Source organism: Moschus berezovskii, chromosome 2 (assembly GCF_049115385.1).
Source record: "Moschus berezovskii isolate FMDL1 chromosome 2, NW_MosBer_1.0, whole genome shotgun sequence".
In the NCBI taxonomy this organism is placed as follows: Eukaryota; Metazoa; Chordata; class Mammalia; order Artiodactyla; family Moschidae; genus Moschus; species Moschus berezovskii.
The window spans coordinates 20,451,555-20,469,224 of NC_142461.1; the positions used below are offsets into that span (position 1 = coordinate 20,451,555).

The following is a 17,670-nucleotide window of genomic DNA, read 5'->3' on the forward strand; positions in this document are numbered from 1 at the left end:
TTCTACATCCAGGTACTCAACCAACTGCAGATCAAAAATACCGGAAAAAAAATTCCACGAAGTTCCAAAAAGCAAAATTGGAATTTGCAATGTGCCTAGCAACTATTTGGGTGGTGCTAGCTAGTGGTAAAGAATCTGCCTCCCAATGCAGGAGACATAAGAGACGTAGGTTTGATCCCTGAGTCAGGAAGATCCCCTGGAAGAGGACATGGCAGCCCACTCTAGTATTTTCCTGGAGAATCCCAGACACAGGAAGGAGTCTGGTGGGCTACAGTCCACAGGGTCACAATTGGGCATGCACGCACCATTCCATGTTCCGCTTGTGGTGCATCTATACAGATGTTAAGACTCCCAGAACTACACAACAAAAAAGTTGCTTTTAATGTATGCCAACTTAAGATTCCATGTTACTATCTACAGTAACCACAATTTTCACACAAACTAAAATTTTTCATTGGCAGACTACCTTTCCTTCTCCATCTACCAAATCTGATTCTTTATTTAAATGAATGAAATCCTCAAGTAACCAAAACTGAATTATTCATTTATCTAGTTATTTTCAGGATACACTCCTGAAACGTTGGTGCCATTTCCCCGTTTTTCTGCTAAGCCAAGTCTAGCTATCATGTGAATCCAGTGTTTATAAAACACTTTACTGTAATGACATTAGTCATAACTATTGGATCAAAGTGTTACGCAAATAAGCCACATCACTTTTACAGTGCCAATACTGAAGTACCACCCATTCTGGATCCTAAAATACACATTTTAAGTCTCCAGTTTAGTGCAAAAAAAAAAAAAAATTAAATAGTGACTCATTTAATAACAGCAGTATTGATATTTTGAAAGCATGTTTGCCACTTAATTGGCTTCAAGAAGTTTCAAAGTCATCTACTGGTGGAGCCCAATATGTTTTTGCAGCATAATTAAGTCATATGCAGATTCCCCAGAGTTTCAGTTTTAAGGACCACCACCCAGGTATGACTGCAACCAGATGGTGTGACTCATTCCATATGTCCACCAGTATGTTACTCTTAACTATGCCTCAAACAATCTTGCAAACAGCCATTCGTTCAACTCAAAAAACAATGTGTGCTGGATGAATAAGTAAGAAAGCTTATTTAGCTAGTTTTATTCACTGCTTTTCTCCTGCTGGAGGAAAAGCTGGTTCAAATATTTCATTAGGCTGTGGAAATTTAAGTGGTTTGCTAATGCTGGCATTAAGTAAGAACGCCAATTTGACATTTAAATCTATCCCAATCTTATGGAGGAAAAATATTGTATATAAATGTTCTGTATTATATAAATTATACATTTAAAATCTACAACAAATAGAAGATGCCTTTAACAGGTTACCAAAAATCTCCGACTTTTGATACCAAGATCTGTATATATTAGATAGTCCAGGTATTAGTTTATCCAGAACACAACTTTAAAACACTGAAAATACACACACACACACCCCCACTCCCATGGTGCAAACCATAATTGCTATTTGGGGTTTTTATTTTTAAAAGCCAGCAACTCTATACTGTAAGGTCCTTGTAACATTTAGGGCAAGAACCTAAAAAATAATACTCAGGTAACAATTTAAACATAAGGCATTCCTGTTAAAAGTGGACAAAACCCAAGAATGTCTTTACTACCTCTCTAAACCCTACTGAAAGATAGCAAAGGAATAAAAAGTCATTAACCCAGAAAGAGAGGAACAGAGAACAAGGAGGGAACCCAAAAGCATAGCAAAAATATAGAAAATACAATACCAGGAGTAACCGACTATGCAGAGTAAAGAAAGCTAAAACAAAGTTCCTGTAGAGGTGGGAGAAGCCAACTAGAAGATGACTCCCACCACAGAACCCCTAAAAGAGTCACAAAAGCAATCAAGCCACAAGTTGGGGGATTTATGCAGGCTCAAAACTAGATTTCCAATTTCCCTACTTCCAAAAATACTCCCCAGTGGCTCAGCAGTAAGAATCTGCCTGCAATGCAGGAGATTCAGGTTTGATCCCTGGCTTAGGAAGATCCCCTGGAGAAGGGAATGGCAACCCACTCCAGGATTCTTGCCTGGAGAATCCCATGGACAGAGGAGCCTGGCGGGCTACAGTCTATAAGATCTCAAAGAGTCAGACACCACTGAAGCAACTGAGCACACAAACGTACCAAATCTTAGGTAGGAAAATTTAATCTGCAACAGTGGTTGTTGTAGTTCAGTTGCTAAATCCTGTCTGACTCTTTGCGACCCTATAGTCTACAGCACACCAGGCTCCTCCATCCTCCCCCACCTTTCGGAGTTTGCTCAAATTCACGTCCATTGAGTCAGTGATGCTATCTAACATGCTTATCTAATCTGGACAGCCTATACCAAATATACTGTGGCACAGCTGAGGACTGCTACTGGGTATTATGCCAAAATTTGGAGACTTATCTGAGACTCTACACACTGAAAAATAATAAATTCTATGTCCCCAGTCCCCTCCCTCAACCTGACACGTAGAATGACAGTCAGACTTTTTTATTCCCCAAAAAGAAGACTGGAGAAAAAATATGTATGAACTAGAAAAAAATCATGGATAGAAAGATCATATATATATACTCCCAAAGAGGGAGTAGAAAATGGGGCACAGCATTAAGTTGTGGAAGTTTAAGAATAGCATTAAACTTCTCAACAGCAATACTGAAGGTTTAAAGACAATGAAGCAATGTCTTAAAAACTCCAAGGGTATTTTCACCTTTGTGAATGTAGACAAAGTATTAATTTTAACATGAGGGCAGAATAAGACATTTTCAGCAATGCAGATCTCAAAAATGATCTCCCATTAACCTTTAATCAAGAGGCTAATGGAAATGTGGGGATCCTGGAAAAAGAGGTTTCAACACAGGTTAGGCATGATAGGAATTTCCAGAACTAAGGTAGAAGAAAGACCAAAGACAAGAGCTGCACAGCAGGCCTAGAGAGCATTATTTCCAGATCAAAATGACAGAAGCACCCAGCATCTGACACAACTGATCATACTATGTAAAAGGTGCATACCACAGCCAGAGATAATTTCATGTGGGGAAATATTAATGAAATTCACATGGTAAACAAAGCAAATGAAGAAACCTAGACAGACAATTATAAACTTCAGGGAGAAAAGTAAAGAAAGAAAAGGTAGTAGTAAACACAGGACTTAGCTGATACAGTATGTACATAATAGTAACAAACTGTATGACTTAGTTGAGACAGTATGTACATAATGCAATAAGGTAAATACTTACTAGTGACTTAACCAAAACTCTGATAGTCTATTGAAGGAGCAGACGCAGAGTACACATGGAAAGTGAGAGAAGTGCTAAGAGGGCCAAAGCCTTCTCTTCACTCTTGCGAAGCAGAGAAGCCAAAGTTGAAAAAAAAGCTATAAGCATGTTAGTTAGAAATACAAAGGTAAAAAAGAGAAGGGAACAGACTGTCCATGATAAACAGAAATGGGGAAAGGGAAGAGGTGACTGCTGTTGCTCATTATAAGCCTTTTTAAACTATGTGCAAGTATTTTTTTTAATTAAAATTACATTAAAAAATAAACATAAAAAATGGAAAATAAATGGTTCTTTCCCTTCAAAATGAAATTTGACACACACTGTATTCTTTAACTGAAGAAAAAACATTTCTAGAAAATTTTTCGTAGGAATTTTTTTAAATTTCAAATTTCTCATATTTCAAAAATATCAAGACTCTACTAGACACCAGCAATTTCTTTTATAGAAGTACCTCTGAACACAAATGTTCCAAGTCAAAGCCACCAAGATTCATTAAGAGATAAAGGTTTGAAGAGAGAAATGAGGAAGTTTTCCCATCTTTCCACATTAGTTCTACTGACTTTCTTACTTCCCCCATCAAAGATCTTGCAAAATTTAACCAAAAAATGGGGCAAGAATAAGAATTTTTAGAATCTGACACTACAAGAAAAATCTCTCTTCTTTTCCCAAACATGTATGTTTCACTATGACTTCCATACCTGGTCTTGTATCTCCCTCTACAGAACCTAGACAGCATATTAAAAAGCAGAGACATTACTTTGGCAACAAAGGTCCGTCTAGTCAAGGCTATGGTTTTTCCAGTAGTCATGTGTGGATGCGAGTGCTGGACTATAAAGAAGGCTGAGCGCTGAAGAATTGATGCTTTTGAACTGTGGTGTTGGAGAAGACTCTTGAACGTCCCTTGGACTGCAAGGAGATCCAACCAATCCATCCTAAAGGAAATCAGTCCTGGGTGTTCATTGGAAGGACTGATGCTAAAGCTGAAACTCCAATACTTTGGCCACCTCATGTGATGAGTTGACTCACTGGAAAAGACTCTGATGCTGGGAGGGATTGGGGGCAGGATGAGAAGGGGATGACAGAGAATGAGTTGGTTGGATGGCATCACCGACTCAATGGACATGAGTTTGAGTAAACTCCAGGAGCTGGTGATGGAAAGGGAGGCCTGGTATGCTGCGGTTCATGGGGTCGCAAAGAGTCGGACACGACTGAGCGACTGAACTGAACTACTGAATAAAACTTATTACCTTTTCTGCACAAAAAGTGAAAGTGGCTCAGCCCTGTCCAACTCTTTGCAACCCCATGGACTACACAGTCCATGGAATTCTCCAAGTTAGAATACTGGAGTGGGTAGCTTTTCCCTTCTCCAGGGGATCTTTCCAACCCAGGGATAGAACCCAGGTGTCCTGCATTGCAGGGGTATTCTTTATCAGCTGAGTTACAACAGAAGCCCAAGAATATTGGAGTGGGTAGCCTATTCCTTCTCCAGACCCAGGATCTTCCTGACCCAGGAATTGAACCGGGGTCTCCTGCATTGCAGGCAGATTCTTTACCAACTGAGGTATCAGGGAATCTCTTCTGCATAAAGGCCTTAAATTACTCAAAGATAGTGACCACATGGTCAGCTCCATACCCCCACTCCCGACTTTTTTCTTCTTTAAGCTAATAAACTTCTGGTCCCTGGAGATATTCCGCTCATTCAGAATTTCAAATCTCCTTATCATCCTAATCAATTTTCTTACACCATGCTCCAGTTTGTTAATTCATCTCTTAAGCTAAGCAACTAGAATAAAAGCAAAGAGTAATTATGACTTCCTTCCCTGTAAAAGACAGTTATGATACCAATCAAAAGGAGACCATGTCTTATACAGGAGTCTTTGGAAAAATACATTCTAACTTAAAAACAAAAAAACAAAAAATTAATTGCCCATATATAGAACAATTCAAATAAGGTTTCCACCCCTCCTCTAAGTTAATAAATTTCATTCTAATCATGTCCAAGCAGGTGTTTTTAGGGCAACAGCTCTCATGAGTGAGGCTGAAAAGGATGTCTGGAGGAACCTATTAAACAAAGTACCCAAAGTTATGAACAATTTATCTTTTTTATATACATTAGAGGAATCCAAGGTGTATATTCCTAGACAACCATCGATTTGATCAGGTGGACTGGGAAATGCATTACTGAGTGGGGGAAAAAATAAGAAGATAACGGCACCTAATACTGAGTATCTCCACAGAAGCTTCTTAAGAATGTAAGCATTACACATGTTGTACAGAAAAGACAGAAAATGATCACTTTGGGTATTTGCTTATTTTCCAAAGCGTGTACTGAAACTAGATACAGAAGTTTCTAACGAGGCAAAATATTTAAATTGAGATCCAGAGGTCAGCAAGTTCCTTAAAAGAATGCTTTAATTCTTTTTATTTGTAATACAACTCACTAATAATACTTAAAATTTTAATATAAATTTAATTAGATAAATGATACAACCACTACTTCGAAACTGCTTAACGGTCTAAGTGCTTACAAGCACACTGAACCAAATTCATAGACAGATGAAAGAAGAACAAAGACAAACAATATAAAAATGCTGTGGTAGCAAGTTAAGGTCAAATGATGTCGCCATGCCTTGGGCGCCAAAGGACACCAAGACAGGAGGTGCTCACAACACTTAAGAGTCTCTCTCAATCAGTTTGCTGAATGGATCCACGTTTATCTTTCCTGCTAAAAAACCTACAGCAAACATCTATTCCACAATGAACATGCATGCTAGAAGGTCCCATCTCTTGCTCCTTTCAACTGAGTTTCATGCTTATCTAGAGTTGTTTCATATCCTACTAAACTATATTTACTTGGTATACTATTTGGCAGGTTTTTGTTGTTGTTCAGTTGCTAAGTCATCTCCAACTCTGAGAACCCATGGAACTTCTGTCCAGGCTCTTCTGCCAGGCTCCTTCTGTCCATGGATTTCTCAGGCAAGAATATATGGAGTGGGTTCCATTTCCTTCTCCAGGAGATCGTCCCACCCAGGGAAAGAATCCGAGTCTCCTGCACTGGCAGGTGGTTGGTCCAACAGGGAAGCTCTATTTGGTAGATATACAGTTTAATTAAACATTATATAAAACAATCACACTTGACTAAGAATTGTTTCCATGAAAATGAAGTATTTTAAAAACTCTACCAAATAGTCACTATGAAAAGCTGTTACTCAACTGTAGACAAGAACTGTAAAACATCTAAGCTGAAAAGGGGTCCAAAACAATTCAGCACTCAAACTGCTTTAAAAGTAGCTTAAAATTCTAAAATCTTTTATAACACAAAGTGAGTCTAAGTTATATCAAGGGAACAAAAATCTCATCAGTGGAACCATATTCAAAGAAAAGTCCTAGGTGTTACATAACGCTCTGGCAAATAACAGTTACACACTAAAATTAAAAAACCTAAATTTTATCTGTGTGATTTTTTTAATGATTATCTTTTTTGATAAACCTAATGACCATCACTGTCTTTTTTCACTGCATTTTTGGATAAATCTAACCACTATCAATCCTGAAAACATAGGATGAGGGGTTTCAATTACAGTTCAAACACAGAAAATAGCAAAGTAATTAATTCCTGACAGGACAGATGTGCCAAATTCAGAAGAATCAATATCAGAACCAATCGCACCATAACCCATCACACTCACAACACATAACAATAGTTTCTGAAGAAATTCAAAGAGCAGACATTTGAAGCTAGCTAAAACTACAATTTAAAGAAAAGCATGACATAACTACAAAACACAAAAATACACTATACATTAATAAACTACCTGTCCTGCCCTTTAATATCCAATGAAGTAAAATCCAACATTTAAATCCCCCAAATACAGAATTCACAACAATTTACAGTAAGCATCAGAGTGTAAACTAACTTTACAATTTACAGTTGTGAAGGATTACAGTACTTTTTTTATGACTGTTACTAGAATAATGCCTGACACAAGAGTGAGTACTTAGTAATTGTAGCCAGTAATTATTATCTTATTTTTCATTTAAATACTTTAATTTTTGTATCCCCTGGATACATGTACTAGTGCCTAGACTTAATGAATATTTACTTAAAAAAAAAAACTCTGCCCTTCATAATTGAAAAAGTTATCAAAATAGCTTTCCCACTTAAACTGAAATTGTACTACACTGTCAAAATATTTCACTGAATGTATCCATGCTAGTGTACCAAGAAAAGTGAAAAGGGAATTAAGGATGTAAACTGCCCCTTGTGACATACATAAGGTTCTGAATATTATACACAGAGATCCAAAAGGGTATTTGATTCAATCTACTCAAATGCTAGTGAATATATAAAAACAAATGCCTCTTTTTAATTGCCCAAATTTAAAGTAAAAATTCTTATTAAGAAAGATTCATCATAAGACTCAAAATGCACACAAAATTGAGTATAAGTTATTATCTGTTTACATTTATCCACCTGTGAAATTCCAAGTATAAATGCACTGTCTACATAAAAGGGCTGGTATTGAGCAGCTGGACTAGATGTTTCTCAAATGTTATTTTTTATTTTTATTTAAACTCTCTGAAAAGTAAATGAATCATTTTTTAAGGCTAGAACAATTCTTATATTATTTACCAATTAATTAATGCTAACAATCTCCACAAAATAAATAATTTGATCTAAATCTAGTCTGTTTATCAACTATAAGTTTGTTAACATGAAGGTGATATTTTATGTTGGCTATAAGAGTGCCATTTATCAGTCTAAATAGTTTCATAGACAGAAGCAGGAAGAATGACAAATCAATCTGTTAGAACACCCCCTCTCTAGCTCAGTCACAGTCTAATATACCTAAATCTCAAGTCTATATAAAGTTTCACAATCTTAATTCAGTTACACATTTTAAATAAGCATCATACAAGCACAGAGTGCAATCATCTGAAAAAAACAATAAACAGGAAATAAAAGATCAGCTCTGAGTCTAATAATTTTAACAAAATACTTGTTCATTTAACAAAGATACTGCTAAATAATTAATAAAAAGGCATGTGACTATCTTAAAATTCATAATAGCAGATACCATTTATTGTGTATCAGCATTTTCTAGGCACATCAAGGTTTCTGAAAGGCCACTAACATGCCTCAATTCATGTATGTATATTCTCTGCTTAGCCCCATGCTCAAACATAATATATGCTCAATTAATATTCAATGAAGTGTACCATTTAATCCTCTGAACCTTAAGCTATATCTTATCATCCTCTTATTACAAATAAAGAAGCTGAGGGGATAAATCCAGGCTAACCCACACATAGTGGTCTTGCTCAATACTTTGCCTTTGCTTAATACTTTGCCCTAAGTCACTAAGCTGGGCTTTCCTAATAGCTGAGTTGGTAAAGAATCCACCTGCAATGCAGGAGACCCTAGTTCGATTCCTGGGTCGGGAAGATCCGCTGGAGAATGGATAGGCTACCCACTCCAGTATTCTTGGGCTTCCCTTGTGGCTCAGCTGGTAAAGAATCCGTCTGCAATGCAGGACACCTGGGTTCGATCCCTGGGTTGAGAAGATCCCCTGGAGAAGGGAAAAGCTACCCACTCCAGTATTCTGACCTGGAGAATTTCAGTCCATGGGGTCGCAAAGAGTTGGACACAACTGAGCAACTTTCACTTTTAAGTCACAAAGCTAGTGGTAGAATCAAAATCTGACTTCATAATTTATATTATTTCAATTACAGCATGTCATCTAAATATCAAAGACATAATTATCATTAAACTCAATAGCTATCATTCTTGAAGTATTTTCCTATATTATTGCTTTTCAAAGAAAAAAATCCTCAGGAATTATTGTTCTTTCAGAATTTCTGAGTAGACGTTTGATCTGGGATACAGTCTTTCCTTCACAAGGATCCCAGATTTCTGATTTGGGAATTCTATTTGGGATCTTTGTTATCCCAATAACATCATCGTACAACGTATTCAATGAGGGTACTGGTTCTAAGCAATCATATGACCTAACCTAATCCAGAATGAATTGTAGAAATTCTGGAAGTGTTGCAACAGTAATATAAATTAAGGCAGCTGGGAGTAGCCATCTTTGAATGAGGGAAATCTAGGCAACATCATTAAACCAGAAGATAAAGTCTCATTTAAAGACAAACAATACATTCCCTTCATATTTTTAAACCAACTTCAGTCACATTGAGTTAAATCTAAAGAATCCAAATTGATAATTTTTTTTATAAAGGTGCTTCTCATTTTATCATCTTTCATATATTGTTCCCTACTCATGGAATGTCCTGTCCCCTTTGCTAATAATGCCTCTCACCCACCTACTGGGCAGCTATTATTAATATATATCCCAGGAGTCAAGTGAGATGTCAGACATACAATATCTCTAATACTAAAAACTAACCTACATCCAAAATGCATAAGGTAAACCTCATCCTTGCCTTTTCAAACGTGAGAAAATTCACACTCATAGAGGTTGAGTGTCATTCTCAATACTACACAGCTAATAAGTGGAGCCAGGATTCAAAACCAAGTTTATCCAGTTCATAAGCATTGGTATTTGTTCTTTCACTACACGAAGCCACTGCCACGTGGCTCTTATCTTTAAAGGTCTTCACTCAGCCATCAAGTCTTCTGTGAAGCTTTCCCTATTCATTTACATATTTGGGGGATAGCTCATTCAACGAAATGAAATATTACAATATATTGTAACTTTCCATACTGAGAATGCAAGCACCTGAAATACAGTGGGATCCCAACAGGACCAGTGCTTCCCATAGTACACGAAACAGGCCAAGCAATAAATATTTGCAGATTTACAACTAAACAGATACGGAGTCCTGTTACACATTAAATTCCATTAAAGTGAACAATTGGCATGCATAATGAGATGGCCTCTCATATATAAAGTTTCTGAAATGCAAACACTCTAGGAAGAAACTTGTAAATAATTCTTCATATTACACATTTACGGCAATAAATTCATACTTATAAACAGATACACAGAAAAGTCAGAAATCCAGAAAAGTAAATATATACACTGTTGCTGTTCAGTCACTAAGTCATGTCTGACTCTGTGATCCTGTGGACTGCAGCACACCAGGCTTCCCTGTCCTTCACTATCTCCTGGAGTTTGCTCAAACTCATGTCCATTGAGTCGATGACGCCATCCAACGTCACATTCTCTGTTGCCCGCTTCTCCCTCAGCCCTCAATCTTTCCCAGCATCAGGGTCTTTTCCAATGAGTCGGCTCTTCGCATCCAGTGGCCAAAGTTATTAGGGCTTCAGCATCAGTCCTTCCAATGAATATTCAGGGTTGATATCCTTTAGGATGGACTAGTTTGATCTCCCTGCTGTCCAAGGGGCTCTCAAGAGTCTTCTCCAGCACCACGATGTGAAAGCATCAAGTCTTCATCAATGCTTCATAAAGCATCAATTCTTTATGGTCCAACTCTCACATGCCTATATGACTACTCGGAAAACCATAGCTTTGACTATATGGACCTTGGTCTGCAAAGAGATGTCTCTGCTTTTTTAAACGCTGTCTAGGTTTGTCATAGCTTTCCTTCCAAGGAGCAAGCATCTTTTAATTTTATGGCCGCAGTCACTGTCTGCAGTGATTTTGGAGTCCAAGAAAATAAAATCGGCCACTGTTTCCTGTTTTTTTTCCCCATTTATTTGCCATGAACTGATGAGACTGGACATTTTTTCAAATACTTTAAATGTATTAAAAGACCTTGTGTTAAGTAAAAATACAGCATACTTACTATGCAAAAAATCAAGTACTACCCTCAAAACAAACTGGACTATAGTCTTCCTTGTTTTAAAACCAAAGTGGCCCACAAAGTTTTTATTTGTAAATGAAAAGAATGAACCAGACTATCTCCTAAACACTAGGCAGCTCTAGGATTCTGTTGTAATTCAATGACATCACTAATTATCAACTTCTCAGAGTGCTTTCTTGATCCTACAATCTAAAAGTGACTTCTCAGAGAAGGTCTCTGCTCCTGTCTTAAGGTTTCAGTGCACTCTTGCCCCTGACAGTTTTCTCATTTTATTCCTTACTATGTTACCATCTCCCCAACAAGAAGGTAAGCACCAAGAGAACAAAAGACTTTGCTCTATTCATCAGCACTCCCCAAGGCTTTACAGAGAACCGAGTAGGCACCCAATAAATATGTTAAATAATCATCATGGGAGATTAATGATGCATCTTGGCCCAACGTAGGTACATTACTGGGCATGCCTTACATTTTCAGAAACAAACAAAAAAAAAAAAGTTTTCTCACATGTTATACACTTTGCCTCAAGATTAATCGTACAGTTTCTGGAGGGGAACGGGGAGACCAAATAATTGATTTCAAAGAATGGAACAAGAGAAAGAACTTAAGTAGATGTTTGATACAACAAAGGTTTTAAGACTATTTAGTATTGGCATCTGGTCCCATCACTTCATGGGAAATAGATGGAAAAACAGTGGAAACAGTGTCAGACTTTATTTTTTTGGGCTCCAAAATCACTGCAGATGCTGATTGCAGCCATGAAATTAAAAGGCGCTTATTCCTTGGAAGGAAAGTTATGACCAACCTTGATAGTATATTAAAAAGCAGAGACATTACTTTGCCAACCAAGGTCCGTCTAATCAAGGCTATGGTTTTTCCCGTGGTCATGTATGGATGTGAGAGTTGGACTGTGAAGAAAGCTGATCGCCGAAGAATTGATGCTTTTGAACTGTGGTGCTGGAGAAGACTCTTGAGAGTCCCTTGGACTGTAAGGAGATCCAACTAGTCCATTCTAAAGGAGATCAATCCTGGATGTTCATTGGAAGGACTTATGCTAAAGCTGAAACTACAATACTCTGGCAACCTTATGCGACGAGTTGACTCACTGGAAAAAAGACTCTGATGCTGGGAAAGGTTGGGGGCGGGAGGAGAAAGGGACGACCGAGAATGAGATGGCTGGATAGCATCACCGACTCTGTGGACATGAGTTTGAGTGAACTCCGGGAGTTGGTGATGGACAGGGAGGCCTGGAGTGCTGTGATTCATGGAGTCGCGGAGAGTCGGACACGACTGAGCGACTGAACTGAACTGAGTATTTTCGCTGGTAACTTACTTACAAGATAATTTAGTGTATAAAACTCTCCAAAAAAAAAAAAACCCTTCAATCTCAGCAACAAAAATCCTAATAGAAAAAAGCAACTTAATGAAGAAAAGAGGAACAAATACAAACCATCCCAGTAATTTAAGACGGCAGTCTCCCTGTTCCTGAAACAATACTATCTTTCCACCTCTTCCCGTTTCTGTGTACAGCCAGGACACTTGGGTATTGACGGAAAAATCTTACAGATAACACCACCACCATATGGGCAATGACACAGCTCCTAGTCAGTCCCTTACTTCCACTTAAAACTTTACCCCAACTCTTCAAGACTCTCTTTGGGTCATAAAGCTGAAGTCCCACAACCTCACGCCTGCCTTCTCTGCCTTCCTCTCCCGCAATTAAACGCGGACCCCCTTCCCCGCCCCTCAACTTCTCCCTTGCGATTCCCATCTCTGTCATCAAAACATTTTAACCCCGCTACTATTTCCAAGTGCTGGCTTTCTCACAGTGTCCTAGGAACTCTGGATCCGAGAGAAGAAAAAAAAACAAAACAGGCTAAGGGTCGCTGCTCTCTCTCCCACCCCGGCCTCACCCACCACTCCTCTACCGGGGGCCCAGCAGGTGCCTCGCTAGGGACCGCCGCGCCCGGGCCGAGAGGCGGGGCACACAAAGGACCCGCGAGGCCCTCCCAGCCTCCTCCCGTCCTCCCACTGCAGCTCCATCGGGTCGGCGCGCCGGGAGAGCGGAGGCCCGAGGGAGGCGGGCAGGCGCCGGCTCCGCGGGGACCAGAGACGCTCAGCCCGGGCACCCTCTCCCGACCCCGACCCCGCCCACGCCCCCCGCCGGGCCTGTAGCCCCGCCCGGCCAAAACCGAAAGCGCATCCCCGGTCCCGCGGGCCCAGCGCATCCCGGCCCACGGCCCCGCGCCCCGCGAGGCCCCGCGTCCGCCCAACCGCTGCCCGCGCCCGAGGAAGGGCCGCCCGCCCGCCCGGCCGCCCCGCACTCACAGGCTGCCGGAGCAGGAGGTACAGACGAAAGAGCCGACCGTCATGTTCACGTAGGTGGGGCCGCGCTGGTCGCAGTCGAAGCACTTTCGGTTGTGCGGGAGGCCGGTCATGTCCCGCAACATCTTCAGGTGCTTCTCCTCCTGCTTCCGCTTCGCGCTGGCCGCCATGGCCGCGGCGCCGAGCGAGGAGGCCGGCAGGGCCGGGAGCCGGGCGGCGCTGCGCCGGGGACCCCGCGGTCCCACCGGCCGCCCTGGCCGCGGCCGCCGCCCTCCGTCAGCGCGCGCCGCCCGCGCCGGACCCGGGCCGCTGCGGCTCCACTCGACCGGCCTGAGCGCGAGGTGGACACGCTGCGGAGCGCGGGCTGACGGGCCACGCGAGCCGGCCCGACGGCCGTGGGACAACCGCCGCCGCCGCCTTCCCGACTTCTCCTGAGGGGAAAAGACGAGGAAGGGGGGACGGCAAGAAGAGGCCCGCCCCGGGCGGCCGGAGGCCAAGTGTCGGCTGGCGCCCTCTGCTGGCCGGGAGGAGTTACTGCGGCCGCACTCGCAGGCAAAGCGCGTTGCTTGGGTTGCCTTCCTCCCCCTGCCTGAAGGGGTTCAAGGGCTGCCCACTGCTTTGGGGATAATTCACAGTTCATCACCGTGTGTCCTAAACAGCTCTCCATCCGTCTAGCCCAGGCTGCCTCTCTCACTTCATCCTAATCTACTCAGCCACACGGGATTTCGATTTGGATCCCGAACACAGCAAGCTCCCTCTTGAGTCAGGAACCCTTGCCGGGGCTGTACACTCTTTAGCAGGGTTTCTCCGCTCTGCCTCTGTTGGCATTTTGGACTAGATGATTTCTTGGTGTGGAGGCTGTCCTGTGCCGTGTAGGGTATTGAACATCATCTCTGGCCATGACCTACTAGATGCCAGAATGACCTTCCCACCCCATGCCGTGTTGTTGTGGCAACCGAAAATTCCCTGACGTTGCTAAATGTGAAATCATGGTAGAGGGAGGTGAAATCCACCTGGCTGAGAACCACTGCTACACGTGGGAGGCTATGTCATCCATGCACCCACTGCAGACAACTTCCCTAAGCCCAATCAACCTACTTAATATTGCAGCCCGGAGGATCTGCAACGTTTCCACGTGAATATTTCCACGGTCAGGAAAGTCACCCTCAGTGAAATGGCTGTGCTGTGTTGTCTTCTCCGTTCTGGCTATTTAAAATTCTGTTCCTACTATTCTAGAAGAGATTAAGGGAGTGCAAGCCCTGCTCACTCCCTTAATCTTATCAGAGACCCCCACCTTTGACCCACTGTTATAAAGTAAATAAATAAAATCCTACTCCTTTAGTGTTTACTGTGTTTTCCCTGGGATCTCCCTTTAGGCTCCAAGCAACCGGGACCCCAGTGTTTTCTCCTCTGCTCCACCCCCTTCCCCTCCCAGAGTGGCAGGCTGGGTGCTCAGTGTTTATGGAATGAGTGCATTATGTATCTCAATTAATCTTCACAAGATCCCTTAAGGGTAAGCCTTATGGTTCTTACAGTCGGGAAGCCAACACTCTAGAGGATTAAGTAAATTTACCCTTGGATATACATGGGTTGGCCCAGACAGTCAGACTGCAGAACTCAAATCTCTTAATCACTCCAGGAATCCACAGCCAGCAGGATGTTAAAAATCATTCTTGCCCCTGGTTTTCCCAAGGAGTATCCAGAGAGACCCAGAGAGTTCAGAGTCCCTCAGTCAGTGAATAGGAAAGATTAGAATCCAGGTTTTCTATTGCCAAGGCTAGCCTCCAGATCTCCAGTGAAAGTGACTGGACAAGTCAACCAAATGAGACTTCATATTACTAGTAATAATAATGTGTTTAATGGTAAAAGAAAAGGATTGACAGATTTTGGATTAGCCAGTGGATTTTTAACTTAGGCTCCCCTTGTGACTCAGACAGTAAAGAATCCACCTGCAGTGCAGGAGACCCAGGTTCAATCCATGGGTTGGGAAGAGCCCCTGGAGAAGGGAATGGTTACCCACTCAAGTATTCTTGCCTGGAGAATTCCGTGGACAGAAGAGCCTGGTGGACGACAGTCCATGGGGTCGAAAAAAGCGGGACACAACTGAGGGAGTAACACTTTCACAATGCCATTAGCACATGGAAAAAATTAATAATTCCTTAAAATCCTCATATATCCCATCAGAGTTCAAAGTTCCGATAATCAATGTTTAAAAAAATTTTTTTACAGTTTGAATCCCCACCTTGCAATTGAGTAATGTGTCTCATATTTTAAAATCTCTTTTAGTCTATTACCCCTCCATCTCCTTTTTTTTTTAATTTTATGTTATTTTATTGGCTGCGTCATGCAGAATCCTACTTTCCTGACCTTTGATTTCCCTTGACCCCTGCAGTTGAGGCTTAGAGTCTTAACCACTGGACCACAAGGAAGTCCCCACCATCTCCTTTTATCCTTTCAATTAATTTCTTTTAGGAACTGGGCCCTTGGTCATGTCATTTACCATTGTCTACGTCATTTAACATTTTTCTCTATCCTCTGTTTCCTAAGAAATGCATTGTTGGGTCTAATTCACTTTTTTTTTTTTTGGCCAAATTTTATCTTTGTGTTCTTCCATCAGGAGGTACATAATGGGTGGGGGAGGAGGAAGGGAATATCTTTCTGTCTTTTTTCCATTTATAACCCTTGGTGATTAGTGTCTAGATTCATTAATCCGTTACAATTTACAAAATGGTGACAGTCTAACTCTGTTGTTCCTTCTTCATGTATCGGCTGAAAGAAAATGTTTTTTATGAAGAAAAATTTGCCCTCAGCCACTATTTAAAACAATTCATGTCAGAAAGGCAGGGTGACTATTTGATTCCTTCTGTTTATTCACAAACTTTCAAAATAATATATTGGTTTCCTAACACCTTGTATTGGTGAGCAATGTTTTTTCCGTGTCATTACAAACTCAAGAATTTTTAAATGTATTTGATATATTTCACATCCTCCTTGGAGCTCACACTGTCTCTTCATGAGCGAGTGGGAGCCTTAGAAAGTTGACTTCCGAGTCTTTTTGACAAGATCGTTGACTTAACATCAGCTGGAACGCCAAGGCAGCCGGATCCTTGGCTGTTTAGGAATACTGAAATGTCCAGTCCTGGACTGACAAAGATAGAAGGATTCACAACCCCACTGAGACTAAGTATGCCACCCAGCCATCTCTTACTCATCACTAACAAATGCATTCAACCCACAGCCAGTGGCTTCCTTGTTTGTTTCTATATTTGTAATGCTCACTTGTTTGTGTGTTTTCTGATCGTTCATCTCTCCATGGTCTAGCATCTAATAAATGCCAAAATCAGAAGGCGGGCACCCTTGTACAAACAGTTTAATAAGTGGTTGTTGTGTTGTTGTTGTTGTTGTTTAAAGAATCAGGAGTCGGTATTTCCAGACTGCCGTTCTATAGGAAGGTGAAGTTCAGGTGACGTCCAAAGTGTTTTCTCCAAATGAAGCTGAAAGTCCATATGACCTGCTGAATTTTAGCTTTTTTCATTTCCCATATAATATCAAACTAGGTTTCTAATCTCTCAGATCCCAAGGAGAATTTGTGGTGTGTCAGGCAAGGCTATTTATTTACTCGTCTTGACCCTCACAACAAAAGGAGGTATTTTTGTCCCTATTTCATTTATGAGGAAGCTGAGGCTATGAAGTGCCAGCTTGCCCAAGGCCAGAAATGAAGCATGAAGCTGAATTCAAACCCAGATCCAGATGCAAGGCACCAGCTTCTGCTTCTAGTAACTGAATACTGATCCTGCTTATTGGATTTGCACAGAAGTGCCCTTCAGAAAAGTTAGCTCTGCCGCCCGAGTGATCTTTCCCACTGCAAATATGATTCTGGCATTCTCAGTCTCCTCTCCCTGCCTTTCAGAGACTTCCCATTGCTAGGAAGATAAAGACCCTAAGAAACCCAGAAACCCTGTGGTCCAACCCGAGTTCCTTCACCCAACACACAGTGAGGCCAAACAAACTGAAAGGTCAGAGTTTGGAGCAGAGAAAGTTTCATTCCAGGGCTTCTCCGCTGGCTCAGCAGTAAAGAATCGGCCTGCAGAACAAGAGATGCAGGAGATGTGGATTCGATCCCTGGGTCAGGAAGATCCCCTGGAGGAGGGCATGGCAACCCACTCCAGCATTCTTACCTGGTGAATCCTCATGGACAGAGGAGCCTGGCGGGCCGTAGTCACAAAGAGTCAGACACGACTGAAGCAGCTGAGCACACAC

General features: G+C 41.4%; 1 protein-coding gene across 5 annotated transcripts in view; it reads right to left on the reverse strand.

The window, feature by feature from the left end:
* The window catches only part of AGFG1 (ArfGAP with FG repeats 1), an 82,068-nt gene extending 68,235 nt beyond the window's left edge, over positions 1-13,833 (reverse strand). For 2 of the 5 annotated variants that reach the window (XM_055398963.2, XM_055398961.2), the window contains exon 1: positions 13,414-13,829. In XM_055398963.2, coding sequence (XP_055254938.1) covers positions 13,414-13,580 — 167 coding nt within the window. In that variant the 5' untranslated portion in view covers positions 13,581-13,829. Of the gene's footprint in view, positions 1-13,413 lie in introns of all 5 variants that reach the window. The other 3 variants (XM_055398962.2, XM_055398960.2, XM_055398964.2) reach the window with 3 other exon arrangements.
* Positions 13,834-17,670: the final 3,837 nt, after the last annotated feature.